Consider the following 25,607-nt stretch of genomic DNA (forward strand, 5'->3'; position numbering starts at 1 on the left):
AGTAAATTCCTTAGTTGGCTTTTTCCAAAAAGTAGCAAAATGGGTGCAAACCAATCATATTCAGCGATATCGGGCGGCCCAACCCCACAGGGGAGAATGCGTAACTGACATACCGTAGTATGACGGCATAAACCCAATGTTGGCACCCCCCCACTGAATTTTAAAAGTCTCAAGCATATATCACGGTGGTGATCTTCCTGAGTCCAGCTGCAATCAATTGTCATTCATCCAATTCATATCTCATCATAATGGCTCCTCTCAAGCTCACCGACAAAAACCTGTCGCAAATTTCGACGGCAGGTGAGGCAAAGGTCAAGGTTCCAACCTACCAGCGCGGTGGCGCTCTCAAGGAGGGAATTGTCCACATTGGGGTCGGCGGCTTCCACAGATCTCACCTGGCTGTCTATGTCGACCAATTGATGCAGAAGCATGGTGTTACCGACTTCGCAATCTGCGGTGTTGGCTTGCAGCCCTTTGACGCTACCATGCGCGATGTCCTGAGATCGCAGGACCACCTCTACACTGTCATTGAGCGTTCAGCCAAGGGCAGCTTTGCCCACGTTGTTGGCAGCATCAACTCCTACCTCTTTGCCCCCGATGACCGCGAGGCCGTGATTGCCAAGATGGCACACCCTGATACCCACATTGTCTCGCTCACCATCACCGAGAGCGGTTACTACTACAACGAGAACACACACGAGCTGCAAAGCGAGCACCCTGACATCCAGTTTGACCTCGACCCGGCCAACGAGAAGGCACCACGCACCACTTTCGGCTTCCTCTACGCCGCCCTGGCACGGCGCCACCAGCAGGGACTCAAGCCCTTTACAGTCATGTCATGTGATAACATGCAGAAGAATGGCTCCATCACCCGCCATATGCTTGAGTCATTTGCCCGCCTTCGCAACCCTGAGATGGCCAAGTGGATTGCTGAGCAAGGTGCCTTCCCGAATGCCATGGTTGACCGCATTACACCTCAGACATCCGCCGCCGATAAAAAGGCACTCGCAGACGACTTTGGCATCGAGGATGCTTGGCCAGTCGCCACGGAGCCTTTCATCCAGTGGGTTATCGAGGATAAGTTCTCTGACGGACGTCCACCATTTGACAAAGTCGGTGTCAACGTCGTTAAGAATGTCCATGATGTTGAGCAGTTTGAGAAGCACAAGCTGCGGCTGCTCAACGGCAGCCACTCAGCCATTGGCTACCCAGGTCAGCTAGCAGGCTTCACATATGTCCACGAAGTCATGGAGAACCCAGAGTTCCGCAAGTTTGTGTGGCAGATGATGCAGGAGGAGGTGAAGCCACTCTTGCCAGAGATTCCGGGTGTCAACATTGACGAATATTGTAACACACTTATCGAGCGCTTCTCCAACCCCGCAATCATGGACCAGCTGCCCCGTATCTGCCTTGGTGCTTCGGGCAAGATTCCACAGTTCATCATGCCGTCGATTGCCGAGGCAATTTGGGTTACTGGCCCTTTCCGCCGCCTATGTTTTGTCGCAGCGGCTTGGTTCCATTATATTAATGGTGTTGATGACAGCGGCAAACCATTCGAGGTTAATGACCCAATGCGGGAGGAGCTCCAGGCCAAGGCTCGTGCAGGAGGCAACAACCCGGTTGAGCTGCTCAGCATCAAGAGTCTATTTGGTGATGACTTGCGTAATGACAAGAGATTTATCCAGGAGATTACAACAGCTATGGAGGAAATCTCCCGGAACGGCATTCTAAAGACACTTCCCAAGTACAATGCCTGATCACTTTTGCTAGAAGCTATTAGTTTGGGGGAAAGAGGCCGCAAATCTCTTGAGGTAACATCTCAAGTCAACAATTCAAGGAAATCTTGTAGAGTAATCTTGAATTGTTGAGGCGACTTCTTGTATATAAAATAAAAGGTGGCTTGATGTAGGTAGATAGATTCGGAGATTTTCCCTCTGTAGTTAGTCCTGAGTTACGATAAATATGATCTTCTGTTCTGTCTATTTTAGCATCTTTAGATTACTAGTATATTACTGCTATGAAAATGTGTGTTCTATTCTTTTGATATTTTTGAAGTGTTGACGATTGCTGGGCATCCAGAGAGGACAGGCAGCAAATGCAGGTTCACGTGTGACTTGATCCCTTTCACCGCCTCGGTCCAACCCCGGATCGTCTGGGACCCCACAGTTTAGATTCCCCAACTTCTTCCGCTGGTCCCTGTTTCACCTACCAACATTTTCTCTCCCCTTACTTTCCGCCATCAACTCGTTCTTTCGCCCTACTTTCAAGCTGCCCATGATTTTGAGAAGAGACTTTTAAACTACGTATACTCATCTAAAGATATACTTTCTGACAAGATTGCCTGTTGCAATGGATGTATGTATTTCATTTGAAGCTAATCTCCTAGCATACTCTGCTGATTTACCTTTTTGTTTTGCTAGCCTGCGTGGAACCGGCACACTCGCCGGTCGACGCCGAATCTTAAACACCTGGCTTTTAGTCCGCTGATTGAAAATAAACCATTGTCCCTCCCTTCCTCAGAAGGCGTTTCTCACCATGGAGAGGACGAAGAGCAATCTGGAGGCAACATGACCCCTCGAAGGTCATCATATATACAGGGGAAATCTGTACGAAGCCCTTAGGTTTTGATCGTCTTAAGACTTATCTTGGTGCTTGAATCACAGAGTTAACATTTCATTGCAGGCCCCCACAACCCCAGGCATCTTGTCTCGCTCAAGTTCACGCGTGCGCTTGCATCACTCTCTTCACCCTCCCGTGGGGTATTTCCCGCCGATCCCTAAATCCAAATCTTCCGCAACGCTTTTGTCATCAACGACGGGCGGTCCCGCACCACACGGACCGAAAGCCACACGGTCAAGGAGAACATCGACCATAGATACCGAACCATCCGAATGGTTCCTCCGCGCTGGCGCCGCCCTGACCTCTGAAGCGCGCGAATCCAAGGGACAAAGCTGGCTCGTTTCTCGCCAGAGTAGTACAAGTCTCGTACGGGAAGGTAGCTCATCAGAATCCGAGGGGGAGGACGATTACATCAATGAGGGCAGAAGAGGCTCATCTCTTGACATTGACGCATGGAACCGCCGGCGGCGGAACTCTGCGGGATTCTACGCTGATGACGAATTCTCGCCCGTCTCGACCCGCACATCCCGTGTGGTTTCAGCTCGCAATTCCCGACCAGGCTCGCGACATGGCTCGCGAATAGATTTGTTGACTCACGGTCACTCACAACACGGCGCACATGCACTTCGTACACCTCGGGAGCTCCGGGACAGAGAGCGAAGCGATTACTTTGATGAAACAGACCCGTCTCTCATGGAGCCAGATTTCATCATTGACCCAGAAGAAAAGCGCGCAGCTGAGGATTCGGATGGTGAAGTAGACCGCGACGTTGCGCGTCTTACGAGACAGCGGGGCTTTGGCCTAGGTGGCTGGGTTGATCGATTTATTGGATGGACTCTATTCGAAGTGGACGACGAGGATGCCGACGACGACGAGGGCGGCGGCGGCGGCAATGGCAGACGCGAAAGAGAAAGATTGGAGGAACACATGATCCGCAGACGCCGTAGAAAAGAGACGGAGCGAGTCGTATTGAAGCAGCAAATGGACGCACTAGAAGGCCTAAATGTGCCTCATATTGCTGAACCGTCAACGACTACACAAGACCCTGCCACTAACAGCACTACAAACACCACCACCACCGCTGCTGCTGCTGCTGCTGCTGCTGCTGCTGCTGCTACTACCGCGACTGACACCACCGCTATCTCCGCAACCCCAGCCGCCGACGGTCTGTCAACGGATGCACAAACTCAGGACCACGTTGGACTTCGCGACGAAGAAGCCGGCGGCGGATGGCAAGACGCAGCGTGGCTACTCAGTGTTGCCACAAAAATCCTCATTTGACGAATTCCATTATTTACAAGACTGGCAGGATACACGATTGGGACAGCGAACACAGCATGCTTATATACAGTATACAATTGTGAGACAAGCCGGCATGAAGCTCACTCGAACAAAGGCGTGTTGCTGTTTTCTTTTCTTTTCTTTTCTTTTCCTTTCTTTTTTATATGATCCACTAATTTGTCATCATGATACTAATACATGTCATAACGAAGCTACGAAATCAAACAATCTTTAGCAATCTACATCAAACAAACAGACACTGAAGCGTTTACGTTCATACCTTATTACTAAACACTACGGCGTACTTTCATTACCACTGTGTAACTCCCAACTATTAATAAATCGAATCATTACGTGTTTACAAGTAGAATGCGAGTTGTGAACTGAGTTGGGATACTGGCACCTCTTGTCCAGTACCAAAGTACGTGTAATTCAAGACCAGAGAAATGAATCACCGAATCAAGAAAAGAAGTGAGCGTCTTAAATATAAAGTGTTAGGATTGGAAGTTATATTTGATCTTTTATTATCAAATCTTTATCAAAGCTAGAGACTTAAAGTATTGATAGTCGAGGAGGGGAAAGGAAAAAAGGTAATCAGGGGTAGCAAAGAAAAGAAAATGGACATGAGGAGCAATATAAGAAAAGAAAAGAAAAGAAAAGAAAAGAAAAGGAAAAGGAAAAGGAAAATAAGGAAAAAGGAAAACGCCAAAAAGGCAAAGGAAAAGCACTCGAGCAGTGTATCGATATAAAGAGTGCCGAGGAAAAACGAGGGGGGGGAAAAAGGAAAAGAGGAAGCAGAAAAGAAAGAGAGAAAGAAAGACAGTTATCAGTAGAAAACACCTATCCGCCGGGCTTTATGCTAATGTAAGACTTTGTATCTGCGCCTTGAAACGTAATTGAAAAGGACCTGCCAGTAAGAATGCAAGAAGGTGATGATGATGCAATTGCAGAGCCACAAGTCATGTTTAAGAGAGAGAGAAAAAAAAAATGAAAATGAAGATAAAAAAAGGAAAAGAAGAAAAAGAAGAAAGAATGTGGATTTCGCTAGCTATAGATGACGACAGAGGAGATATTGACCGAAAACAAAAGAGAAGATAGGGTCAAGCAAAGAGAAAAAGAAAAAGAGAACAAAGTCGTGATTGTCATGAGGGAATAAGCGGTTGTCAACGCGCCACAACGCTTTATGATGATATTTCTGAGACCGGAAGGAATTGATGATAGAGGAGAATAAATCAGACCACGGGAACGACAGATGAGGTGGAACCGAGGGTGAGGAATTATTGTCGGTCGCTTTCCAGAGGCTGAATACAGAGCTTGTATTTCCGGGGTGGTCTCGAGTAGAGGATGTGTCGAGGGGATCAAATGCAAATGACCGCGCAGCGGCCAGATGAGTTTGTGATGTCCTGAGGAACGACAGACACTGACTGCAGCCGTTTAAAGAAAATGGGTATTTGGGGAAATTGGCGTGGTCTTTTGTCTTCGGCAGTGAGGTAGGTTTATTTACCAATCTAATGAGCTGAACATTGAACATGTCTCTTTGCATTCTTTGCTGAAAGGGTGCCCATTGGCTTCTAATTCCTGGCTTTGCGTCTATCGTCTAGCCAGTATTGAAAAGATTTCGGTAATTGTTGTCCGAGTCAAATGAAAAAGGGGAATTGACAGGGATCCGATATTGGCGTCAATGTTTAAGGTCGTCTTATGGAAAGGCAGCAATTACCACGGACCGACACGGACGGGGAGGTTTGCACCATAGGTTCCAGACAATAGTTGTGCCCTAATGGAGCTCATGTCTCCGAGCCCAGTCATTTGGGATCCCGGCGAAGGAATGGCGTTACCCCCCATCCAACCCAGGCTGGCAGTGAGCTCGTTGACGGCATCCTGCAATTTTCCTTGTGACTCTTCATTGTGTTTCGCAAGCTTTTGGTCCCATCCGCCGTACTGTAATTGAATGCCACCTCCTCGCTTCGCTGCCTCTCGAATCACGAGAGCCCAGGCCTTGGCAATTTCTTCGTACGCAGTAGATTTGGGAAGATTGTTTTGGAATGACTCAAAAGTTGGCAGTCGATGGATCATATCGGTAGCGCCGTCGAGGAAGCTCAGCGATGTGGATACTTGGTTTTCGTTTGGAGGAAGGAAATGAGGACTAAAGTCGTTCAGAGCATCCAGCAACTCCATGAGTGCTCCACGAATGCGGTTGTAGGTATAGTCGGATCTAGAGTTGCCCCCAAAAGGAAAAGCAGCAAAGAGTGACTCTTCATACTGCTTCAACACATTAAGTGCAGATGATACGCTTGGCCGTGGTGCTGTCGATACAACTTCGGAGCCAATCACAGGGTGTCGTTCACAGATCGATCGAAGGACTGTCCGCATCTCGTCTGCGTTAAGGGTCTCGAGCAGGCGGTTAAGGGAAAGAGGACGGCCAGAAACGTTTGGTCGAGATCGTTTAATGTGTCGTTGCTGCTGGTGACTTTGGTTGTGAGAGTGAGCATGTGCGAGATGCCGAGAGACAATAGCGGGTGAGTTGGCTGGTGACGCGGACATGCGTTCGTCATTGTCGGTGCTGCTGATCGAATCGTGCGATCCATATCGATCCGATTCGATGTCTTCATCGTCAGCCTTTCGCTTTCGTCCAGCCATGCCGGCGTGCATGTGGCTTGGTGGAGTTGTCACTATGGGTGGGGAAAAGGGTCAGCATGCTAATCCAAGAATTTCTTTTGGAAGGCGGTGAAAGATGAGTGGCGCCAGAGGAGAGACAAACTTGAACGAAGCGGCGACGGCCGAGTATGCTGATTCTCGTGTAAATGTGGAGGAAAGACTGAATAGCTTGACAATAGGCTATTCATTCTTGAACGAACAAAGTGGTAGTGAAAGAAGGGTTTCGAGGTTGGTGGAGGTGGTGGTATGTGTCTCCTCCAAAACTGACGAGTCGAATCGAGGTTGGCGTGCAGTCAAAGCGTACGGATTACGTAAGACACCTCTTTCTTTGTTGTCGGAGTGATCGGGATACCTAATTTTCCGTGCAGATAAAGAGTATCGTACCAGCAATAATGTGGTCGAATCAAATTCACTGATTAAATTCACGTCAAATTCGCTTGTAGCCGTGCTCGACGATTATTTCGAGATTGAATTGCTTCAAGACGCCAGACATCGAACATCCACGAATCCATATCACCGCCCCCAGGATTGAAGTAGAGCCGAAAATGGGGGTCAATCAAGAATACGTCAACCTTGCAAAGACTCTTCCCCCACGATTGACTCGTTTCTTTGCGCGATATCCGCCGCCGCTTCTCCGTCCCGCAAATCCAGCAGCGTCAACGACGCCAGCAGCGTCAACGACCACAGAATCGCAAGTCGAATCTATACCGAATCCTTTCCAGGCACAAAAGCATCCTGTTACCGGAAAATGGCATGATCCTGCTTTTTCTCTTCGCCGTCAGGCAGAACTAGTCAAGCTTGCCAGAGAACATGGCGTCGAAGAACTGCTCCCCTTCACCGTTAAAGGCACCGAAGTACGATTGCGAAGACGGGAAGAGAATGGTTTGCGTGTAAAGGGCACTGGTGTGGGCCAGAAGGTCAAGGGCAAACTGTGGGAACGGACACTCAAGAATCGTCTGGAAGACAGGAGACAGGCCATGCTCAATATGCCCAAACTCATCCAACAATGGAAGGAGGTACGTCAACTTTGCCAATACATCCTATTGCTAGAGTTATTATTTGACATGGATTGATGCTAACGATTTCATTTTCAGCGTGGTCATGGTCGTGGATGGACCAAGTGGCCCAAATAAACACCCAACCTGTTCTTTTCTCTGCTTCCATATCCTATTTCGATTCCATTTACACTTTTCATTTGTGCTCGCGGCCAGGAGAAAAGCAGCGGCAGAACTGGATGTGCATTGTATTATCTGACCACATTCTTATTCCCTTTTGTATATTAATTTATTTCGACAAGCATATACACCACAATGAGCAAGGGTTTCTGAAAGGCGAAATCGAATTCTTTTTAATTTCCGAACAATCTTGCGCACGCATACAGTCTATTATGCATACATCACCGCACAATGTTATTTACAGTGATTTCTTCGGCCATTCCAAGATCATGCCGATCGTCCGCAGTATAAAATGCCCAGGAGAAGGAAGATTGCCCCAACAATTGACAGCCTAATTATGCATCAACAATAGACAAACAAAATGCCAAGCTTACTTGAAGTGCCCGCGCCAAACTCCATCCTGTTTTCAAAATTAAAGAAGAAAAGAAGAGTTTCCCCAGAATAAAACGTTCAAGCGTCCTTACAAGTACAAGGACTGGGCAGCAACAATGTCTCTCCTGACCTTGGTCAGCGCTTCCTCAAACTTCTTTTCCAAATCGTCGCTGCCCATGACTTTCGCAGCCTGTGCAATTTGGCGCAGCAGCTCTTCCAGTCGGCGGAAAAGTCGAATTAAGCTACCCTCATATACATCGGTCATTTTACTAAAACATGAGTTAGCATCTGGTGTTTTCGTTGCGTCGAGTATGGGTCTGAAATTAACTTACCAGATCTGAGCAAATGGAGCGCCATGCGCCCATGCGAACACAACCTCCATAAGTTGAAACTTGAATGTCTGCAGGTATTCATCCTCATTGACGGGAAGCTTGCTCTCCTGAGAGACCTTGGCGATAATGCGAGCCTGCGCTTGGATCTCTCGATATGGTTTCGCGAGCTCCTCGCGGAGAGTAGGTGTTTCGTTGCTCTTCTCCTCAAAGATGAAGCAACTAAGGACTGCAGCACATTGCTCAGGCGTGAGTTCATTGAAAAAGCGGTTGAATAAGAGCTCGCTGAGCATTAATTCATCGCCTGTGCTGATTTCGCAAGCAACGCGTGCCTTGAGCTGAACGACATCTGCCTCATTGATGAAGCCAAGACGTCGGAGAACTCGCTTGCGGCATTTGAGTTCGTCTAGTTGCATAATAGCCAAGGCAGCATTAATCTGCTTCTTAAGGCTCTTGACGTCGTTGCCGAGTTCCATCTTTTTCGAATACTGGTTGTAAAGCTCAGGCAACCTTGGAGAATTGTGAAGCGGGTTCGCCAGGAGACGAGACTCGAGCACTTCAATTTTCTGTTGAAGACGAATAATTAGTTCTACTGCACAAGTAATAAGCTAAATCAAGGCAACTTACTCTGAGTAGCTTCTTGAACGAGTCGTCTGTGATCTTCATGTTTTCGATAGGATCCAGGACAGCAATGCCATCGGGGAAGCGTCGTTTAACCTCCTCGAGAGCCTTGCGCACAGTGTTTCTCTGATCAGCCGACTTGAGATCCTTGGGCAAGAATACTCGAATGTGACCAATCGATTCAATGCATGAGAGAAGAACCGGAACAACTTCCATCTTTCCCTTTTCTCCTTCAGCTGGTGGTCTGACACCGGGAGGGAGATCGTGGTGCGTTCGCGTGCCGACTGTGCTATTGGCTGACACCTGCACCAAAACATCGACAACATAAGATTGTTGAGGGGTGAAGTCTTCTGGTTTTTCATTTTTGCCAGGATGCCGTTGGGTGAAGTTGACAACCACTCCCCAATTGAAATCGTGATCGCCGTGCTTAACTTTGACGAGCCGACCCGGTTGCATGAACTGAAGGCAATAGTTGGGATGGGTAATGACATCGCGCATCTCTTGCGTGTAAGTCTTGAGCTGCTGTCGTAGGTCGTAATACTCGCGGATGGTGCCTTCATCGGTGATTTCCATGCCGGCGCGCTCATTCTCGAGTTCATGCAACTCTGAGGCTTTCGTTAGCAAAACCCAAGTTCAGGAATGTGGGATTCAAGGGGGGCTTACGTTTCTCCAGTCCAGAAACACTTGCAGTGTTCTGAAATTGGTAGAAGCATCGCTCGAGCATAAACTCCGGGGAGATCCCTTCGACTCTCATGAGATTGAGAATCATGTTGTACCCCAGATAGAATGCGGAGTTGAGCTTATCCTGCTCTCCTCGAACAATCTCTTTGGCCACACCGGGCTCCATCTTCTCATCAATCATCATAATCACAATACCACGATCGTCCAGTCCACGACGTCCGGCTCGACCAGACATCTGCACGAACTCTGAAGGCGTCACCCAGCGTTGAGATACACCATCAAACTTGCGCACGCTGGTAAAGACGACAGTCTTCGCCGGCATATTAAGACCGATGGAGAATGTTTCGGTTGCGAACAAAACTTTGATCAGACCCTCCTGGAAAAGAATCTCAATCGTCTCCTTCAAAATGGGAAGAAGACCGGAGTGGTGGATGCCAATGCCGCGCCGTAGAAGGGGAAGGATATGCTGAATTTGAGGCAGTTGTTTGTCCTCGTCTGAAAGCATCTCAATCGCACTGTTGAACACCTTTGCAACCATGGCCTTTTCCGAGTCGTCGTTGAAGGCCAACGAGCTCATTTGCAATGCAAACGACTCGCATTCGCGCTTGCTGAAGCTGAAGACGATGACGGGATTATAGTTCTTCAACATGATCATCTTGACAATCTTGTAGATATCAGAAGGACCTTTCGTTCCACCTTTGTTCGTCTTCTTGTCCTTGCCTTTGCCCTTGCGTTTAGCCATCGCATCAGCTGGATCATCGCCTTGTCTATCTTGAATTGTAGTCATCGCTTTTTGGAAATTATCCTCGCGGAAACCACCCTTCTCATCGACAATCAGGTGGATACCGTCTGCTCCAGCCGGGAAGAAGTAGTGTTGAAGAGGGGTAGGTCGGAAATCCGTGTAAACGACGTGACATGGTTGATTGTGCATCTTGGTGATCCATTCGGCGAATTGCATAGCGTTCGGAATCGTAGCGGAAAGGAAAACGTAGCGAACCTTGTCCGGCAAGAGGATAATTGTTTCCTCCCAGACGACACCTCGAGCTAAATCCAAGTTAACACCCAAAGAAACAGGCCACGAAGAGGGATGGGTCACTTACACTTATCTCGCATATAATGAATTTCGTCAAAGACTACCCACGCAACTTCTCGCATAATCTCTGAACCCCTGTAAAGCATCGATCGAAGAATTTCCGTTGTCATGACAAGACAGGTCGCAGTTGGATTGATGGTCACATCACCCGTCATCAGTCCCACGTCGCCAAACTCGGCGGCAAATTCTCTGTACTTTTGATTGCTCAACGCTTTGATCGGACTGGTATAGATGACTCTTTGGTTGTTCTTCAAACTCTGTGCAATGGCATATTCGGCGACAACAGTTTTTCCGGCACTGGTATGGGCCGAGACCAGCACACTCTCACCCCGTTCAATCGATGCAACTGAAACGGCCTGAAAGGGATCCAGCGTGAATGGCCAGACCCTAGCCGGTTCCGCCGGAGGCTTGTGCTCGGATAGAGGCTTGTAGTCATAGTCTGGAGGCAGAGCGACCTGGTGTCGAACCTGATGCGACAGTACAACATTATCTCCATCCTTGACAGCTAGCAAGCCGGCTGAAGCGGCAATTTCGCGAGACTGCTCTGTCTCGAAGGAATCGGTCACAACCGGCTCGGGCTCCGTATCTCGTCGCTGTCGCTTCAGATCAGGTTGCTCTTTGACACCATCCACACGATCGTTCGTTTCCGGTTGTTTAACAGTCGACTCCGGTGAATCGCCGTTTGGCAAATCCGTTCCATTGACTTCTTTAACATCCCCATTTGCCTGTCTCTTCTTGTTTTTCTTGTCTTTGATCTGTTTATCATCCTGGCCATTTTCAAGCTTTGCAGCCTGAGGCTGATCCTCGAAAACGTCAAACAGTTCATCCATGACGCCGCTCGTCGCGGGCTCGACCGAAGAAGATGGAAAAATATATTTTGGTGAAAAATCTCGACGCTGAACAGTTCCTCGTCTCGACGCCTGCGTCAATGACTGTGGAAGAGGCCGAGAAAATTGGTCATGAAATTTTTTTTGAAATGTTCCCGATAGGTCTGAGTGTATGATCTTCAAATCTTTGGACAAGTCGGAGGTTTAGACTGTCCAGCGACTTTGCGACAGAAATGGCAAATTTAGCGAAGCCTCTTTCCGGAAAGCTCCCAATCGCGCGGCAACTTGTGTGGGAGAGCGAGAGACAGAGAAGAGAGAGAGGAAAGAGCGTTAATACTAGCGAGACGAGAGACTATTGAACCTCCATCATCACTTCCCTCACAAACATCCCCCCAGCTTTACCTCTCCACTCCTCCACTACCAACGCTTCTGTCAAGGTATTTTCGTCAATCGCCACAGATAGAGAACATTGTGAAGGTACTAATTGACCCAGATGCTCGCCCGCTCTGCCGCCCGTGCTACTTCCATGACCTCTCAGGTCGCCCGTCGGGGCTTCCACACTACCCGGGCCCAGATGTCCAGCCCTTACCACTACCCTGAGGGTCCCCGCAGCAACATTCCTTTCAACCCTCTGACCAAGTTCTTCGCCGTCCGATACTGGACCTTCATGGGTGGGTGCACTTGCCATGTCATTTGGGGACGAGTGGTTGCTGACGTTCAAGCTAGCTGTCGGCTTCGGTGCTCCTTTCGGCATTGCTGGTAAGCGCTCCCCTTGCGCTGCTCAATTGATGGTAGCAACGAAGAACCATACTCACAATGTATTCTACAGCCTGGCAGACTTACAAGAACCAGTAAATGGCTGGGATCGGGATGGGGGAGATGATAGAGGCGGCGTATCAGCGTTGGACGCCCCATGGGTAGGGTTGCGTTGGGATCAATATGATAGTCATCCTAATTGTAAATTTATCGCAAATCACATATTGCTTCTAATTGCTCCAGATCTAGTGTTCTGTGAACTTGTGAATTGAGCAAATATTCAATCTACGTGAATATTTGTGTAGAGAGATGCATCCCATTGATCAATACCTCAAAAGTCATTCGCCGTGATGGCTCGGTAAAGGCGCGGGTCTAGTCCCAGATTTTTGTGCAAATTATCTCATCGCATACGCTGTAGAACAAAAGTACATAGGTCCAGAAAACGAACAACAACGGCTCCAGCAGCATTTTGACAAGAGGCGAAAAGAATCAAATTTTCGCTGAAAAGCGAGGGCAAGTACTGCGCTCGATGCTGAACTGAAAATGCGCAACTTAAAAAATGTGCATCATTCAGTCGTGCCCTTCTCGGACCTGCCATTGACGGCCACCGTCTGGGATGCTGCTACCGACGCTTTGATATGCGCATGTGGTCCGTCGCCAACAAACGCGACAATTCAACTGAAAAGGCTTGAGGGCCCAGCTCCTGGAAAAGTTCCTGCAATTGATTCAAATAAGAATCAAGTTCGCGACATTGTCGCCTGGGACGCTCCATGCCCCCTGCCGGATTTGGCATGTGACAAAATTCTAGACCTGCATTACTTTTCTGATACGCAAACTGCATGTCTTGTCCTTGAAGGTGGAGATGTCATCATCGTGAGGGAGCAACCTTTACCAGGAGAAAACCAGATTGAAATTCTGGGATCCGTGGATGTTGGCATTTCCGCTGCGGGCTGGTCACCTGATGAGGAACTCCTTGCCATCTGCACACGCTCCAATACCCTATTGTTCATGAGCAGAGAGTTTGAAAGCATTACGGAAGCAACCTTGACGCCGGAAGATGTCAATGTTTCGGCTCATGTTTCTGTGGGATGGGGGAAGCGCGAAACACAATTTCAGGGCAAAAGAGCAAAGGCGTTGCGGGACCCCACTGTGCCAGAAAAAATCGACCAAGGAACATTAAGTCCATATGATAATGGGCGTATCACTATTACCTGGAGGGGCGATGGCGCGTATCTGGCTATCAGTACCATTGAGTCCAACCAGCGCCGTCTCATTCGAGTTTACTCGAGAGAAGGTATGCTGGATAATGTTAGTGAGCCTGTCGATGGCCTCGAGGGCGCCTTGAGTTGGAGACCAGCTGGGAACCTTATGGCAACTATCCAACGGTTTGAGGATCATGCCAAGGTCGTCTTCTTTGAACGCAATGGTTTGCGGCATGGCGAGTTTCCTCTGCGAGTCGACTCGGAGGATTTGAAAACCTGGGCTCGTGATATCACTGTCCGCTGGAACATCGACTCGACCGTTCTCGCTGTCTGCTTTACTGATAGAGTTCAGCTATGGACAATGGGAAACTATCACTATTATCTGAAGCAAGAGCTCTTGACTAGCAGCTCGGAGGACCGATCCGAAGCCGTCTCTGTCACCTGGCACACGGAGAAGGCGTTGTCACTCTCAATTTTTTACGGAGGTATCTTACCTTTTCAAAGCTCATTTTGTCCATTAGACACTGTTGTTGACATTTTATAGTTGCCGGTCAAAGACTGGAGTACATTTTTGATGTCGCCAAGGGCTCTACGTCACCCCCTAATGACTTCGGAGCCGTTGCTGTCATCGATGGCAGTAAGAATCCTACTGACCTGCAAAGTTGTTGAATGGGTTGAAACTAATCTCTTATAGAAACTTTGAAACTGACACCTCTTCGCCTGGCTAATACCCCCCCTCCCATGGCTTTGCATGAAGCTCCTCTCAGCAACGTTGCCGTCGATGCAGCCATTAGCTGCTCAGGATCACGCATTGCTGTTCTTCATAGGAATCAGATCAGTCTCTTCGAATGGAAGTTGGATGTAAAGCCCATACCCGCGCCTACCGAGCAGAAGCGTCTTGAGCTTCCTGTAGCCGAGAATGCTCAAGCTCGCCAGATTGCATTTCTCGGGGACCGTACTGTCATCGTGCTTGTCTCTGAAGAGGGCTCAAGCACGATTTTCAGCTTCAACTTTGACTCTGGAGAGCTTCTGGGTTGTGACGAAATATCTGGGCCTGGAATCTCGAGGCTGTTCCCCAGAGAAGATCATTCCACAATCTGCTACGAGTCTTATGACAACTCCGTTTCAGAAAGCGTTTCGCTGAGCGAAGACAATCTGGATCTGATTACTTTACAGTTTCAAGAATTTGCAGTCTTTCCAGTTCATTGCCCATGGGTTGAAGTGGTGAACTATAATGGAGAAGTAAGTCATTCAGACTTTCCAAAAAATGAAGTTGGCAAAGACTGACGTTTTAAAAGTCTATTGCCTTTGGCTTGTCAAGAAATGGTTCCCTCTATGCCAACTCCAAGCTATTGGCCAAAGGCTGTACCTCGTTTCTCGTTAGCCCGGCTCATGTCATATTCACAACGACACAACATCTTTTGAAATTTATTCACATGGGCGTCGCTGAGGGTAAGTCCGAAGGTTCACTGGAAGTGGACGAACTATCACTAATGATGAACAGAGCTAGAAGTGCCATCGGACGACCCAGAACGCGATGAGCGATGCCGGAGTATTGAGCGTGGAGCAAGACTGGTCACAGTGATGCCAACCAGTCTTTCTCTGGCGCTACAAATGCCTCGAGGGAACCTCGAGACCATCTTTCCCAGAGCGCTTGTGCTTGCTGGTATCCGAAGAAGCATTGCGAAAAAGAAGTACAAATCTGCCTTCCTCGCATGCAGAAATCAACGAGTCGATATGAACATTCTGCACGATCATGCGCCCCAGCAATTCATGGAGAATATTGATCTGTTTATTAACCAGATCAAGCGGCCTGAGCATATTGATCTTTTCTTGTCTCAGTTGAGGTACGAGTCTCAATCTTTAAATTTTGACTTAAGGAAATACCTTACACCATTACAGAGAAGAGGACGTGTCACAAATGATGTACAAAGAGACAATCCGTACATCCAAGCTGGATATCGGCAGTGCTCCTGGTGCTTCCTTGAATAGCATCGGTGCAGTTCCTCAATCCTCTAGTCCAACTTCCAAAGTCAATCGAATCTGCGACGCGTTCCTCGATGCGCTACAGGGGCGAGAGTCAACACATATCCAGAATATCATTTCTGCACATGTTTGTAAATCTCCTCCAGATTTGGACGCCGGGTTGTTGGTCGTTGGGGGCCTCAGAGGTAAGTCGTACCCGAGAAATAATAGTTTTCACCATTTGCTAATGCTCTAATCTGCAGTGAGCAAGCCTGAATTGGCCGAAAAGGCTGTGGAGCACATTTGTTTCTTAGCCGACGTCAACCGCTTGTATGACAATGCTTTGGGACTCTACGACCTTGAGCTGGCCTTACTTGTTGCTCAGCAGTCGCAAAAGGTTCGTGACCGTATTATCTGAATGGCGATAATACATACTCACAGCTGTCCAGGATCCCCGGGAATACCTCCCCTTTCTTCAAAAGCACCAGGAAATGTCGGATTTACGCAGAAAGTTTTCTATTGACAATCATCTTGGACGTCACACGAAAGCTCTATTGCATTTGCGAGAGCTCAAAGCTTTTGACGAATTCACTGCGTACACCGTCAAGTATGAGCTATACAAGGATGCATTGTCACTTTGCCGTTACGACGAGAAGGATCTATCTCAAATTATGCGCCTTTATGCTGATTTCTTGAGCAACAACTCGAAATTCAAGGAGGCAGGTATTAGTATGTATCAACCCAACTCATTTTCCAGTCGAGCCAGGACTAAGAAGTGTGCAATTAGCATACGAATACCTCTCCGACTACACATCAGCCAGTGAAGCGTATCAGCGAGCGCATCTCTGGCGCGAATCCCTCTCCTGCGCCATGGCGGTTCCGTTTTCCGAATCTCAGCTTCGAACTCTGGCGGATCTTCTCGCAGAAGACCTTGCCGAGTCTAAAGACTATTACGCTGCTGCCACCATCTACCTCGACCATCTCTCCGACATTGAGACTGCGTCAAGGACCTTCTGTCGAGGATACCACTTTGCCGAAGCGACACGCGTGTTGGGCCTGCACCGCCGCCAGGATCTCGTGGAAAGTGTCATCGACGTTGGTCTGGCAGAGGGTTTGGCAAGCACTACCGAGTTGCTCTCCGATTGTAAGGGCCAGATCGCCGCACAAGTACCCCGGATCCGGGAACTTAGGGTGAAGAAGACTGAGGATCCGCGTAAGTTGCCTATTTATGATAATTTCTTCCGCTTTTGTTTTTTCTTTTCTTTTTCTTCTCTTTTTCGTTCTTTTTGCTTTCTTTTTTTTCTTTTCTCTCTTTTAAATCAAAAAAGATTGGAAGTCTAACATTGTAACTCCCTGCAAATAGTTGCCTTTTTCGAAGGCGCAGACCCGTCGGGCGCAGACATTCCAGACAACGTCTCCCTCGCCCCCAGCGACACTTCTACAGCCCGCAGTTCGCTTTTCACCCGATACACCAACCGCACCGGCACGGTCGACACCTCTGCCACGCGCAAAACATCCAAGAACCGCCGCCGCGAGGAACGCAAGCGTGCCCGCGGCAAAAAGGGCAGCGTCTACGAGGAAGAGTACCTTGTCAATTCCGTCGGCCGACTCATTGAGCGCGTCAGTAGCGTCCGCGACGAAGTTCAGCGTCTCGTCGAGGGCCTCTTGCGGCGAGGCATGCGCGAGCGCGCTCTCGCCGTAGAACAACTCATGTCTGACGTCGTGACGGCCTGCGAGACTTGCATCCCCGAAGTCTTTGAACTAGGTATTACTGGTACTTTTTCTTCTACTACTGGTGCTTGGGGAGGCGCTGCAAATAGTGGCGATGGTCGTGACCAACAACAGCAACAGGCCCATCAGAAGAATGACGATCCTGCCAACCCGGATGCAGCGTATAGACCGACTGGTGCGGATGGCGTGTTCTGGGAAAGCCTAGAGGAGAGAAAGGCGAAAAAGGACCCACCTGTGATTAAATCGTTTGAGAGATTGTCTCTTTTGGGAGCGTAAAAGGCCCTCTTGGGGCTTAAAGAGCCCTCTTGGGAGTTGAAAGTCTCTCTTGGGAGTTTTAAATTTTAGTTTGGCAGACGAGACGAGACGAGACGCGGGTTCAACGGATTGATGTACATACAATGGATATAAAAGCATGATATGTGTATAGTGTTAGAAATTTGTGGAATGAAAAAGCAAATTGTTATTATTCTTTTTTAAATGTCATCCGCTATAGGCCTAAGGTACTTGTCTAATCTAGGAATTATCTACATGTTGTATATATATTAGGGGGGTATGTGAAAAATCTTTCTGAGATGCTGCTCCTGACTTTTTCGAGAGTACACTCCAAAATAAAAGCTAAGCCGTGGGTAGTGCAAGAGGAGGAGAAACAAAATAAGAATAATAGAAAAGTGAAAAATGAAAAGTGAAATGTGAAAGATAAAACGACTGCTTAAGAGGCTCATTCCACTTAAACCACCGGCTCACCCTTTTCATCAATCAGACTCTCGTCTGTCTTGACAGGGCCTTGGCCGACGCTGGTCAGGATGACTCTGCTCACGCCGTCCTTGACGACATCCACGCTCTTCTGCTCAAGTGCGTCGGCGGCAACGCCGGCTTGGCCGGCAAGTTTGTTGCCGAGCTCGGTCTGCCAGCCGTCGAGATGGCCCAGGAAGGTCTTGAAAGTGCCAGCGACAAGGCCCGCGTTCTGCTCGAGGAAGTAGATGACGGCATTTGGGCCCGCGTCAAAGGTATATGCCGCCACGGCCTTTCCGGCAGCGGCATTGATGCACTCGACCAGCCGGATGGCGGCGCGGCTGACGTCGTTCAGGTAGAAAATCGGCGGCTCCGTGTCGAGACAGACGGCATGGAAATTGTTGCTATCGCGCATGGTCAGGCGGGCAAAGGCGTCAAAGTCACGCTCGGCGATGGCGCGCTCCATCTCGGCCATTCGCTTGGGCACGACATCCTCGGCGCGAGCGCGGAACAGAGCGCTCGTCGCAACAGTCGTCTGCATGCCCGTCGTGGAGCTGACGCCCTTTTTGGCCGCGCTGACGACCAGGACTAGCGCACGCATCTCCGGCCAGTGCGACGCCGGAGCAACTTCGCGCGCGAGACTGTCGCTGCCGTCGGCCGCGCTGCCTTGGTCCCATGCGACGTATCCTCCGAAAAGACTGCGGCACGCGGATCCCGAGCCCTGGCGTGCAATCTGGCTGAGTGCGGTAGGGGATGAGTGCAGCTCGTAGAGATTCGCAATGGCGCGGACTAGTGCGGCAAAGCCAGAGGCTGAAGAAGCAAGCCCTGCGGCGGTAGGGAAGTTGTTCGAGCTGACTATCCGCAGGGGATAGGTGGAGAGTTTGGGAAGAGAAGGGTTCGCGGTCTCAAGCTCGGCGCGAAGGCCGCGCAGAGCTTTGAAGCATGCTTGGGTGCGAGCGCCGGAGACGTCTTGCGGGCTGCCGTTGAGGAGGAGCGTGTCTGGGCCGGAGAAAGTAGACGAGCATGAAGCGGTGGTGTGCGTCCGTAGGTCGTCTTGCGAAAGAGTCACGCTGAGAGAGGAGTTGGTGGGAAGGTTCAGCTTCGCATCGCGCTTGCCCCAGTACCTGCGTTTCTAGTCCTTAGCGATTATTCGTTGAGATGAAATCAAGAGGTATGTAGGAAGAATTGGAATTAGAAGTTGAGTGTCGTTGAAGACGCATATTTGCATGGAAAAAGGAAATGGAGCTTTGCAAAAAGACATACTTTATCACCGCGATATTGACGGGTGCAGTCGTGCTTGCACGGTATATCGTATTATCGCCCATGATTTACTTGTCTATGATCAAGCCGAGATGACTCTTTTCAAACCGGCCCCAAAAGTATTGGTTGTAATGGGTCTTGAAGAGGAAAAAGTTAAGCAGGAGGAGGAGGGGACAATTGGAAGGAGGGGTCCTCATGGACTGTTGACTTTCACGTTTCGTCTCCAAAGGCGGTGAAAGGGGGAGGAACAAGGGAACCGAGCAAGTTCGTTCGGCAGCGAATCGGACAAAGTCCATTTCGGATTTTCCTCCGCATATCGACTCTTTCCGTTCCGACTTCATTCAATCTGACAATAATACTCTCTCAATTCTCGCTCAATTCCTATTATAACCAAAACATAGTTGACGAAAATAAATCTACTCGCTCAACCAGAGATCAATTCTTGATACAATTGGCCCGTCATGGCCAACGACAGCGACGCCAGTGCTTGTCCCGTCGACCATACTACCCGCACCGCTTGGCTCGAGCAGGCTCGCCAGCAACGTGAACAGCAGCAACCACAGCAAAAGCCAGCGCCTCCAGAAGCATGTCCTGTGTCTGAAAATCCTGCTGGCTCGTCTGAATCATGCCCGGTCGATCACCACTCCTCCCTGCGCCCTGGCCAAGGCGCCAACACAATCCCTGCAGTAGCAGCAACACAAGACACGCAGAATTCTTCCTCGTGGCGTCTCTTTTCTTTTCCAAAATGGGGAAGCTGGGGCGGTAACAATAGCGAAAGCAACACCAGCAACACCAAGGCAAAGGCAGACACTCCTGTAGCTATCCCTGTGCGACCGGAAAATCTGCTCGCTACAGGCCGTGAAGTGTCCACCATTCCCCGGGCGATTCCCTCCGAAGACGCCGAGGGTTCGGCATACGATTCAGGCTCGCATTCGCCCATGGCAAACAATGAACAGGAAACTGGCTCAGACAAGTCCTCGGGAAACTGGATTTATCCCTCGGAGCAAATGTTCTTCAATGCGATGCGCCGAAAGAACTTTGACCCCCATGCGGAGGACATGAGGGCTATTGTGCCCATTCATAATGCCGTCAACGAGCGCGCGTGGAAGGAGATTAAAGACTGGGAAAAGGGACAAGGTAGCGATAAGTATGTTGTTCGAGATATAAGAGTAGTCTTCTAGTTGGAGAAAATCCACCGACTAACGTTATGCTTTTTCTGCGACAATAGATGTGGTGGCCCTCGATTGTTATCGTTCTCGGGAATGGCAACCCAAATGACCCCTCGTGCCCGCCTCAATACTCTCATGGGATACCAGGCTCCGTTTGATCGACACGACTGGATCGTGGATCGCTGCGGAACGAGGGTCGAGTACGTCATTGACTTTTACTCTGGTCGTGATGAAGGCAAAGCCGGCAAGAGCTTGAACTTTTATCTCGATGTCAGGCCCAAACTCAACACCTGGGAAGGCTGGCGAATGCGCATGTCCAAGTTCGTTGGATTTTAAATGGATAAATCCCCGGGGCTTCGATAACGGATCAAACCATTGCCCAAGGGGAATATATTCTCATGGACTCTGGATGGCCGAGAGGCATTTGGCATAGCAGCATTGGCGTTCATCAAGGTTCATCAGTTTCAAGGACATTTTACTAGGTCGGCCATTGTATATTATTATCTGGTACTGTACTATATCGTAGCGTATCGTCTTGTGTACAATAATCTTCACTCAATCTTCTCCTGACCCGAAAGAAAGAATGACGTACTAAACATCTATCACCGTGGATGATATGGGAAATGAACCCTGTCAATGCTGCTCCAAAAACGCCCATGCAACGCTGCCGAACCCTGAAAGTCAAAGAGAACCCTTAGGTAAGGTATCAAATCAGTCGTAAGAAAGGTAAGCATCTCGCTGGCTTCAAAACAAACATTCCATTCCCCTTCAACCCAAAAATACCGCCAATAGCACGATTGTCAACACAACGGCCAGAATCAGCAATAGACAGCAAGCTTTATTGCGTGCATTGCGTTGGTAGCGACTCGCGCTGCGCAATTCACGATCGGCGCCATGAGTGTTCTCCCTGACACCCTCCACGTTTTCGCTGATAATGTCCAATTGTTCGCCTTGCTCACTGACGATATGAGCCACATCCCGGAACAACTCGTTTAGTTCGCCGACTGATTGTTCGATGTTTCTGATCTCTGACTCTCGTTCGATGATAAGAGAATCTTGGAAATCTACCTCCGTCTGGTTCGCAAGGCGTAGCGGCTCCTGTTCCTGTTGCTGCAGTTGGCCAAATGACGACTGTTGCTGAGTCGGCGAGGTTGATTGTTCTTCAAGCGCAGTGCGTGCCGCACTTGCTGAGGCGCGCTGTTTCTCCAAAGCTCGTTTTTGGATGGCTTGAAACTCGGTAAGGGAGGCTTTGAATTCCGTGGAGAGCTTATCCTGCGTATATCTCTGGGAAGGCTGCAGTACAAGTTAGTTATCATATTGCATGGTAATATTACGAGATTTCCATATTATCGAACGACATAACAGGGCTTGAAAATACTGACATTGACATCCTCCCACGCTTGCACGTGCTTTATGCCATCCCCGACTTCTTTGAACCCTTCTCGAGTTTCCTCCAACAGGTCATGTACTCGCTCTCTTACTCGCTCGGTATCGCGCTTTGTGCCAATAAGGCCAATCTGATTGGACAAGCGACCAATGTTCGACGTGAGCCCAAGCAATTTGTCGAAGAGACTCTCGGTAAGATGCTGAAAATCCGGGTCGTCGCTGTACTGAGGATCATCCTGACGTCGGAATGTAGTCGGCTGTGACTCAAGTGTTGGAAGGCGATCGAAGGACATGTTGTACGCTGTTGAAAAATGCTGTAGTATTGAACGCGATCACAACGCAGTCGGTAGATTGTAAGTCTGGGGTGTCTTCAGAGGAAAGAGGAGACAGGATTGCTGCCTGTTCACAGCTATAGAGATGAGGTTGGAGATAGCAAGTGACTGCTAGGGACCCTGGCCTGCTGGACGGGTTGCCGATCGCCGACGTTCGCCGGGTAACCAACTGGATCTATCTTGATGTTTTGGTTCTTTGCTGTCGACGTCGAAACCATTTTTCAAACAAAGCTGCAGAGACAGCTGGCAAATCTCCGAGCTTTCGTTCCTTTCAGTGCTATGCCTTGGAAATAAGCTTCAATTCTACTCACGTCCCTCATTTTCTCGCCGTTCCCCCGCGCCAGTCACGGCCGCGATCACCATGGCTGCACCCGTTCGACCTGGTCCGCGGCTGTACCGCGATTTTTTAACACCTGCTCTCCACCGACGCTTCATGAGAGCGGCCGGTGTATTATTACTGCTCTGCTATGCTGAATCTGTCTTTATTGGAGAGAAAACCTCCTGTATGAATATTCTCCTCTGCTGAAAACAGCTAAATTTCGTTGCAAAAAGGCTAATGTCGCACCGTCGTCTAGTTTTCTGGTCATGGTTTCCACTTGGTCGAGCAGGCATTCGAGCATGTCTTCTTTTCATAAGCGGGCTTTCAATCTTCATATTACGAGTTGCGCAATTGCATGGTTGGTAACTCCTATGAAGTAAAGCTTCTTCAATTACTGACAAGCAGCGAAATAGTTGGCGCAAGAACAACGGCTTCTCCACTGAGTACATTCAGGCAATATCTCATCCGCTATAATACTATCCAGACCCTCATCTGGTACAACTTTTCAGCATGGTGGTTCAGTGAAGTTTACGTATGGTCCGTACCGCAGAAAGCCAACCTCAATTGGATCAATGAGGGAAAGTAAGTAAACATTTCCATGCTTCTGCAACGCAAGCTTTGCTGACATCTTAGATCCTACGAGAGGCCTCGGTTGAATGAGCGGCCAATTTATCTTCGAAGTATCTTCATATTTCTTGCGTTTATCCAGTCGTTTGTTCACCTCTTCAACGATTACGATCAAGTGCGACTGCCGACCCGGAAAACGTCCCGCTCAAATCCGCGCAGCCAATTTGTTGCTTCGCCGATCGTCCAGTTGAAATACAAATTCCTTGGTTTAGCGCAGATTGCCTTCTTCAGAGCCCTATCTCTGTCAATTGTCGGCCCTATTATCTACAGCATGTTCATCCGTCGGACCGCTTGGCGGTGGATGCTGTCTGTGTCAAAGATCTTGTGGGCACTTCCAAAGACGTCTGGGCCTCCGTCTATTCCGCCATATCACATCTCCTTGATTATCCGCTCTGTTGTTGCAAGCTTTTTGCTCCTTTTGCTGTGGGAAGTAGCAAATGCTGCGTTCGGTGCTTATGTGGCACAGGAGCCGCTGAAGAGCGATAAGCCGTTGACTGCGGATTCCAAGGATCCAAATGGAAGTCTGCTTACCGGTCTAAAAGCCAAGAAGGAATTACCAAGGGTAAGAAGCTCACGTCCCGACCACCAACGCATGGCAATATGCTGATTACTTCATTTTTTCCTTTTTCCAGGCATTTGCTTTCTGGGAGCTTGTGAGCATCAGCGAACGGTTTCCAGATCGACGAAAGTCCTTTTTCCAAGATATTGATCGTGTCAACGGCAGCACATGGTCACAAATATATACCATCTGCACGGGCCTGATTCAGGGTATCAGCACCCGGATCGAGAGAAAACCTCTTCCCTCCGGCCCTCTAGAAGCGCCCAAGAAACTTGCAAAACTCACTGGCCCTGTGAAACAAGACAACATCTATGCTTCTTCCCCTCCACCGACCTCGCGTCGTGCCATTGCCGAAGCGGGCTTTAGCAGTTTTGCCAAATCCTACAGCCACAATCCTCCCAAGGGATCGCCGAGAGTGCCGTCCCCGCTTTCAAAGAATGCGAGGAAACTCATCGAATATGGCGCCGACAGGACCCTCACACCCGAGCAACGGGCTGCCTTGTCCAAGACGAACCTCACTGATACACTCAAAACGTACTTCTTCCAAGTCCTTGGCTCGCCCATCGGGTATCCCTTTCGCCAAACCTTCCGCCGCCGCATCGTTGCCCTTGTCCTCGGCACTCCCCACGGTGATCTCGGCTCACTAGTCGATTCCATTGACGCGCTCACTCGCCTGGCCGTGGCCAGCCTGCAAGAAGACCGCTACGGAGGTGTCCAGGCCGACGTCCCAACACTCATTCGCACATTCGACGCCACTGCGCGCAATCTCGATGCGTTTGTCCGCCAGACTGCGCCCCACTGGTCAGACACTCAGTTTAATCCAACGAATCCCAGCTCGAGAAAAGTGCCTGAAGTCGAAATCTTGCTTGGCGCTCTCAGAAGTGGTCTGAAAGATTTACTCGTCGCGTTTGGCGAGTATGCCGAACATATGGGCCTCACGCCTGCCGAGATTAGAACTGCAAGAGAAACTGCAGCCCAAGCGGAGCCGGAGCATGCAATTGAGACTACGTAGTGAGGACGACTCCGTCGTCATCAGATTGTTGTCATTTTTATTGTCATTATCATGATTCTTGCAGTAGAATTATTCCTCATGTTCCTGCTACACACTTTATTCGTCAGTTATGTTCTTGCAATACAACTGTATTCGGCATATTTAAATACGACGTTGCATGCGTTGTGTTCTTCACCTCGACTGCTGTACAGTATCCTCATCATGTGCCCTTGGCTTTGATGTCTCGTCTTTTGGCATGATTTTTCTTTTTCAACTTATTTCTTTTGCACTATGCTCATGGCTTTTTTACATACACTGGCTAGTAAGCTGTGGGGCGTTTGGGTTGGGATGGGTCATGAAAAGAAATGTTTCATCTTTCTTTATTTTTCAGGTCTTCTTGTTGTCTTTTATATGTACGTTATGAAGAGAAAAAGAAAATCCATGGCATCACGATGATCGGAATTACTTGACAGTGCTGTTACACAAGGAAATGTCAATGCTATACGAGGATCTGTTCAGACCATGATTGATTTATTGCTTGACGCGCCTATGGGAAACTATTACAACCACGGGAAAATTGTGCAAAAAAAAAATAAAAGTTCTTCACACAAGAGGGGCAAGAGGATGACGCAGAGGGATAAGTTAAATAGAAAATAAAAAGGGGAGACAAACACAAGGAAATGAACAGGGCACGACAACCAAATAAGAAGAGGGGGGAACGTGTGTAAGGCACGGTAACAGGGCAGGGAGGAGGACAAAGAGCTGAAATGGATAGGACGAGAGAGAAATGAAATTAAGAGAAAAAAAAAATAATATGGGGCTAAGAAGGGGGGGAAACCAAGGGTGAAGGGAAAAGGGGTGGGAAAAAAAAAGACAAGAACGGAATAACGAAATGGAGAACAGCAAAAATGATGTGCCAGGACAA

The 25,607-nt window shown here is 48.9% G+C and overlaps 11 protein-coding genes across 11 annotated transcripts; 7 read left to right on the forward strand and 4 right to left on the reverse strand.

Moving 5' to 3' along the window:
- The first annotated feature begins 163 nt into the window (after positions 1–163).
- Positions 164–1,981, forward strand: L228DRAFT_244637 (mannitol-1-phosphate/altronate dehydrogenase). Its single transcript, XM_018331977.1, has one exon. It carries the CDS (start codon positions 249–251, stop codon positions 1,755–1,757), a length of 1,509 nt encoding a protein of 502 aa, XP_018191295.1. The 5' UTR covers positions 164–248; the 3' UTR covers positions 1,758–1,981.
- Positions 1,982–2,349: 368 nt separating this feature from the next.
- L228DRAFT_266195 (hypothetical protein) lies at positions 2,350–3,900 on the forward strand (the record flags this gene model as incomplete). Its single annotated transcript, XM_018334822.1, has 3 exons — positions 2,350–2,355; positions 2,421–2,606; positions 2,683–3,900. The coding sequence occupies 3 exons, from the start codon at positions 2,350–2,352 to the stop codon at positions 3,898–3,900; spliced, it is 1,410 nt and encodes a 469-aa protein (XP_018191296.1).
- Positions 3,901–5,528: 1,628 nt separating this feature from the next.
- On the reverse strand, positions 5,529–6,921 carry L228DRAFT_82921 (tethering factor for nuclear proteasome sts1). Its single transcript, XM_018336890.1, has 2 exons — positions 6,659–6,921; positions 5,529–6,569 (listed from the first exon to the last, which is right to left on the reverse strand). Exons 1-2 carry the CDS (start codon positions 6,741–6,743, stop codon positions 5,614–5,616), a joined length of 1,041 nt encoding a protein of 346 aa, XP_018191297.1. The 5' UTR covers positions 6,744–6,921; the 3' UTR covers positions 5,529–5,613.
- An 18-nt stretch (positions 6,922–6,939) lies between these two features.
- L228DRAFT_259125 (hypothetical protein) lies at positions 6,940–8,107 on the forward strand. Its single transcript, XM_018334137.1, has 2 exons — positions 6,940–7,571; positions 7,650–8,107. The coding sequence occupies exons 1-2, from the start codon at positions 7,101–7,103 to the stop codon at positions 7,686–7,688; spliced, it is 510 nt and encodes a 169-aa protein (XP_018191298.1). The 5' UTR covers positions 6,940–7,100; the 3' UTR covers positions 7,689–8,107.
- On the reverse strand, positions 7,906–11,813 carry L228DRAFT_227644 (putative ATP dependent RNA helicase). Its single transcript, XM_018330457.1, has 5 exons — positions 10,834–11,813; positions 9,716–10,777; positions 9,059–9,657; positions 8,435–8,997; positions 7,906–8,371 (listed from the first exon to the last, which is right to left on the reverse strand). Exons 1-5 carry the CDS (start codon positions 11,654–11,656, stop codon positions 8,191–8,193), a joined length of 3,228 nt encoding a protein of 1,075 aa, XP_018191299.1. The 5' UTR covers positions 11,657–11,813; the 3' UTR covers positions 7,906–8,190.
- A 252-nt stretch (positions 11,814–12,065) lies between these two features.
- L228DRAFT_244642 (hypothetical protein) lies at positions 12,066–12,605 on the forward strand. Its single transcript, XM_018331978.1, has 4 exons — positions 12,066–12,090; positions 12,147–12,324; positions 12,380–12,412; positions 12,483–12,605. Exons 2-4 carry the CDS (start codon positions 12,147–12,149, stop codon positions 12,506–12,508), a joined length of 237 nt encoding a protein of 78 aa, XP_018191300.1. The 5' UTR covers positions 12,066–12,090; the 3' UTR covers positions 12,509–12,605.
- Positions 12,606–12,882: 277 nt separating this feature from the next.
- Positions 12,883–17,711, forward strand: L228DRAFT_218071 (IkappaB kinase complex, IKAP component). Its single transcript, XM_018330171.1, has 10 exons — positions 12,883–14,096; positions 14,156–14,248; positions 14,306–14,853; positions 14,910–15,063; positions 15,116–15,458; positions 15,514–15,782; positions 15,840–15,973; positions 16,026–16,305; positions 16,364–16,789; positions 16,940–17,711. Exons 1-10 carry the CDS (start codon positions 12,953–12,955, stop codon positions 17,581–17,583), a joined length of 4,035 nt encoding a protein of 1,344 aa, XP_018191301.1. The 5' UTR covers positions 12,883–12,952; the 3' UTR covers positions 17,584–17,711.
- A 73-nt stretch (positions 17,712–17,784) lies between these two features.
- Positions 17,785–19,489, reverse strand: L228DRAFT_218075 (diphosphomevalonate decarboxylase). The gene is made up of 2 exons (XM_018330172.1): positions 19,303–19,489; positions 17,785–19,163 (listed from the first exon to the last, which is right to left on the reverse strand). The coding sequence occupies exons 1-2, from the start codon at positions 19,362–19,364 to the stop codon at positions 18,035–18,037; spliced, it is 1,191 nt and encodes a 396-aa protein (XP_018191302.1). The 5' UTR covers positions 19,365–19,489; the 3' UTR covers positions 17,785–18,034.
- Positions 19,490–19,637: 148 nt separating this feature from the next.
- On the forward strand, positions 19,638–21,043 carry L228DRAFT_244646 (cytochrome c and c1 heme-lyase). Its single transcript, XM_018331979.1, has 2 exons — positions 19,638–20,446; positions 20,528–21,043. The coding sequence occupies exons 1-2, from the start codon at positions 19,761–19,763 to the stop codon at positions 20,802–20,804; spliced, it is 963 nt and encodes a 320-aa protein (XP_018191303.1). The 5' UTR covers positions 19,638–19,760; the 3' UTR covers positions 20,805–21,043.
- L228DRAFT_280967 (t-SNARE) lies at positions 20,946–22,271 on the reverse strand. The gene is made up of 2 exons (XM_018335850.1): positions 21,851–22,271; positions 20,946–21,761 (listed from the first exon to the last, which is right to left on the reverse strand). The coding sequence occupies exons 1-2, from the start codon at positions 22,145–22,147 to the stop codon at positions 21,237–21,239; spliced, it is 822 nt and encodes a 273-aa protein (XP_018191304.1). The 5' UTR covers positions 22,148–22,271; the 3' UTR covers positions 20,946–21,236.
- Positions 22,272–22,414: 143 nt separating this feature from the next.
- On the forward strand, positions 22,415–25,139 carry L228DRAFT_83042 (hypothetical protein). The gene is made up of 5 exons (XM_018336892.1): positions 22,415–22,689; positions 22,762–22,863; positions 22,919–23,087; positions 23,139–23,694; positions 23,765–25,139. Exons 1-5 carry the CDS (start codon positions 22,548–22,550, stop codon positions 24,701–24,703), a joined length of 1,908 nt encoding a protein of 635 aa, XP_018191305.1. The 5' UTR covers positions 22,415–22,547; the 3' UTR covers positions 24,704–25,139.
- The last annotated feature ends 468 nt before the right edge of the window (positions 25,140–25,607 follow it).

Source organism: Xylona heveae (genome assembly GCF_001619985.1).
Source record: "Xylona heveae TC161 unplaced genomic scaffold L228scaffold_2, whole genome shotgun sequence".
NCBI lineage: Eukaryota > Fungi > Ascomycota > Xylonomycetes > Xylonales > Xylonaceae > Xylona > Xylona heveae.

What these genes read in the sequence shown, in the direction of transcription:
- L228DRAFT_244637 (XM_018331977.1), top strand. Translation starts at nt 249, where the DNA reads ATGGCTCCTCTCAAGCTCACCGACAAAAACCTGTCGCAAATTTCGACG.
- L228DRAFT_82921 (XM_018336890.1), bottom strand. Translation starts at nt 6,743, where the DNA reads ATGAATAGCCTATTGTCAAGCTATTCAGTCTTTCCTCCACATTTACAC. An exon ending in GCCGTCGCCGCTTCGTTCAA is followed by an intron (nt 6,570 to 6,658) that starts GTTTGTCTCTCC and finishes CCCCACCCATAG; the next exon opens with TGACAACTCCACCAAGCCAC.
- L228DRAFT_259125 (XM_018334137.1), top strand. Translation starts at nt 7,101, where the DNA reads ATGGGGGTCAATCAAGAATACGTCAACCTTGCAAAGACTCTTCCCCCA. An exon ending in TCATCCAACAATGGAAGGAG is followed by an intron (nt 7,572 to 7,649) that starts GTACGTCAACTT and finishes TTTCATTTTCAG; the next exon opens with CGTGGTCATGGTCGTGGATG.
- L228DRAFT_227644 (XM_018330457.1), bottom strand. Translation starts at nt 11,656, where the DNA reads ATGGATGAACTGTTTGACGTTTTCGAGGATCAGCCTCAGGCTGCAAAG. An exon ending in TGTTTCTGGACTGGAGAAAC is followed by an intron (nt 9,658 to 9,715) that starts GTAAGCCCCCCT and finishes CGAAAGCCTCAG; the next exon opens with AGTTGCATGAACTCGAGAAT. An exon ending in GCTCCATTTGCTCAGATCTG is followed by an intron (nt 8,372 to 8,434) that starts GTAAGTTAATTT and finishes CTCATGTTTTAG; the next exon opens with TAAAATGACCGATGTATATG.
- L228DRAFT_244642 (XM_018331978.1), top strand. Translation starts at nt 12,147, where the DNA reads ATGCTCGCCCGCTCTGCCGCCCGTGCTACTTCCATGACCTCTCAGGTC. An exon ending in CCGATACTGGACCTTCATGG is followed by an intron (nt 12,325 to 12,379) that starts GTGGGTGCACTT and finishes CGTTCAAGCTAG; the next exon opens with CTGTCGGCTTCGGTGCTCCT. An exon ending in TGCTCCTTTCGGCATTGCTG is followed by an intron (nt 12,413 to 12,482) that starts GTAAGCGCTCCC and finishes TGTATTCTACAG; the next exon opens with CCTGGCAGACTTACAAGAAC.
- L228DRAFT_218071 (XM_018330171.1), top strand. Translation starts at nt 12,953, where the DNA reads ATGCGCAACTTAAAAAATGTGCATCATTCAGTCGTGCCCTTCTCGGAC. An exon ending in CGTTGCTGTCATCGATGGCA is followed by an intron (nt 14,249 to 14,305) that starts GTAAGAATCCTA and finishes AATCTCTTATAG; the next exon opens with AAACTTTGAAACTGACACCT. An exon ending in ATTCAAGGAGGCAGGTATTA is followed by an intron (nt 16,306 to 16,363) that starts GTATGTATCAAC and finishes GTGTGCAATTAG; the next exon opens with CATACGAATACCTCTCCGAC.
- L228DRAFT_218075 (XM_018330172.1), bottom strand. Translation starts at nt 19,364, where the DNA reads ATGGGCGATAATACGATATACCGTGCAAGCACGACTGCACCCGTCAAT. An exon ending in GTCAATATCGCGGTGATAAA is followed by an intron (nt 19,164 to 19,302) that starts GTATGTCTTTTT and finishes CTAGAAACGCAG; the next exon opens with GTACTGGGGCAAGCGCGATG.
- L228DRAFT_244646 (XM_018331979.1), top strand. Translation starts at nt 19,761, where the DNA reads ATGGCCAACGACAGCGACGCCAGTGCTTGTCCCGTCGACCATACTACC. An exon ending in AAGGGACAAGGTAGCGATAA is followed by an intron (nt 20,447 to 20,527) that starts GTATGTTGTTCG and finishes CTGCGACAATAG; the next exon opens with ATGTGGTGGCCCTCGATTGT.
- L228DRAFT_280967 (XM_018335850.1), bottom strand. Translation starts at nt 22,147, where the DNA reads ATGTCCTTCGATCGCCTTCCAACACTTGAGTCACAGCCGACTACATTC. An exon ending in AAGCGTGGGAGGATGTCAAT is followed by an intron (nt 21,762 to 21,850) that starts GTCAGTATTTTC and finishes CTTGTACTGCAG; the next exon opens with CCTTCCCAGAGATATACGCA.
- L228DRAFT_83042 (XM_018336892.1), top strand. Translation starts at nt 22,548, where the DNA reads ATGGCTGCACCCGTTCGACCTGGTCCGCGGCTGTACCGCGATTTTTTA. An exon ending in TATTGGAGAGAAAACCTCCT is followed by an intron (nt 22,690 to 22,761) that starts GTATGAATATTC and finishes ACCGTCGTCTAG; the next exon opens with TTTTCTGGTCATGGTTTCCA. An exon ending in AATTGGATCAATGAGGGAAA is followed by an intron (nt 23,088 to 23,138) that starts GTAAGTAAACAT and finishes CTGACATCTTAG; the next exon opens with ATCCTACGAGAGGCCTCGGT.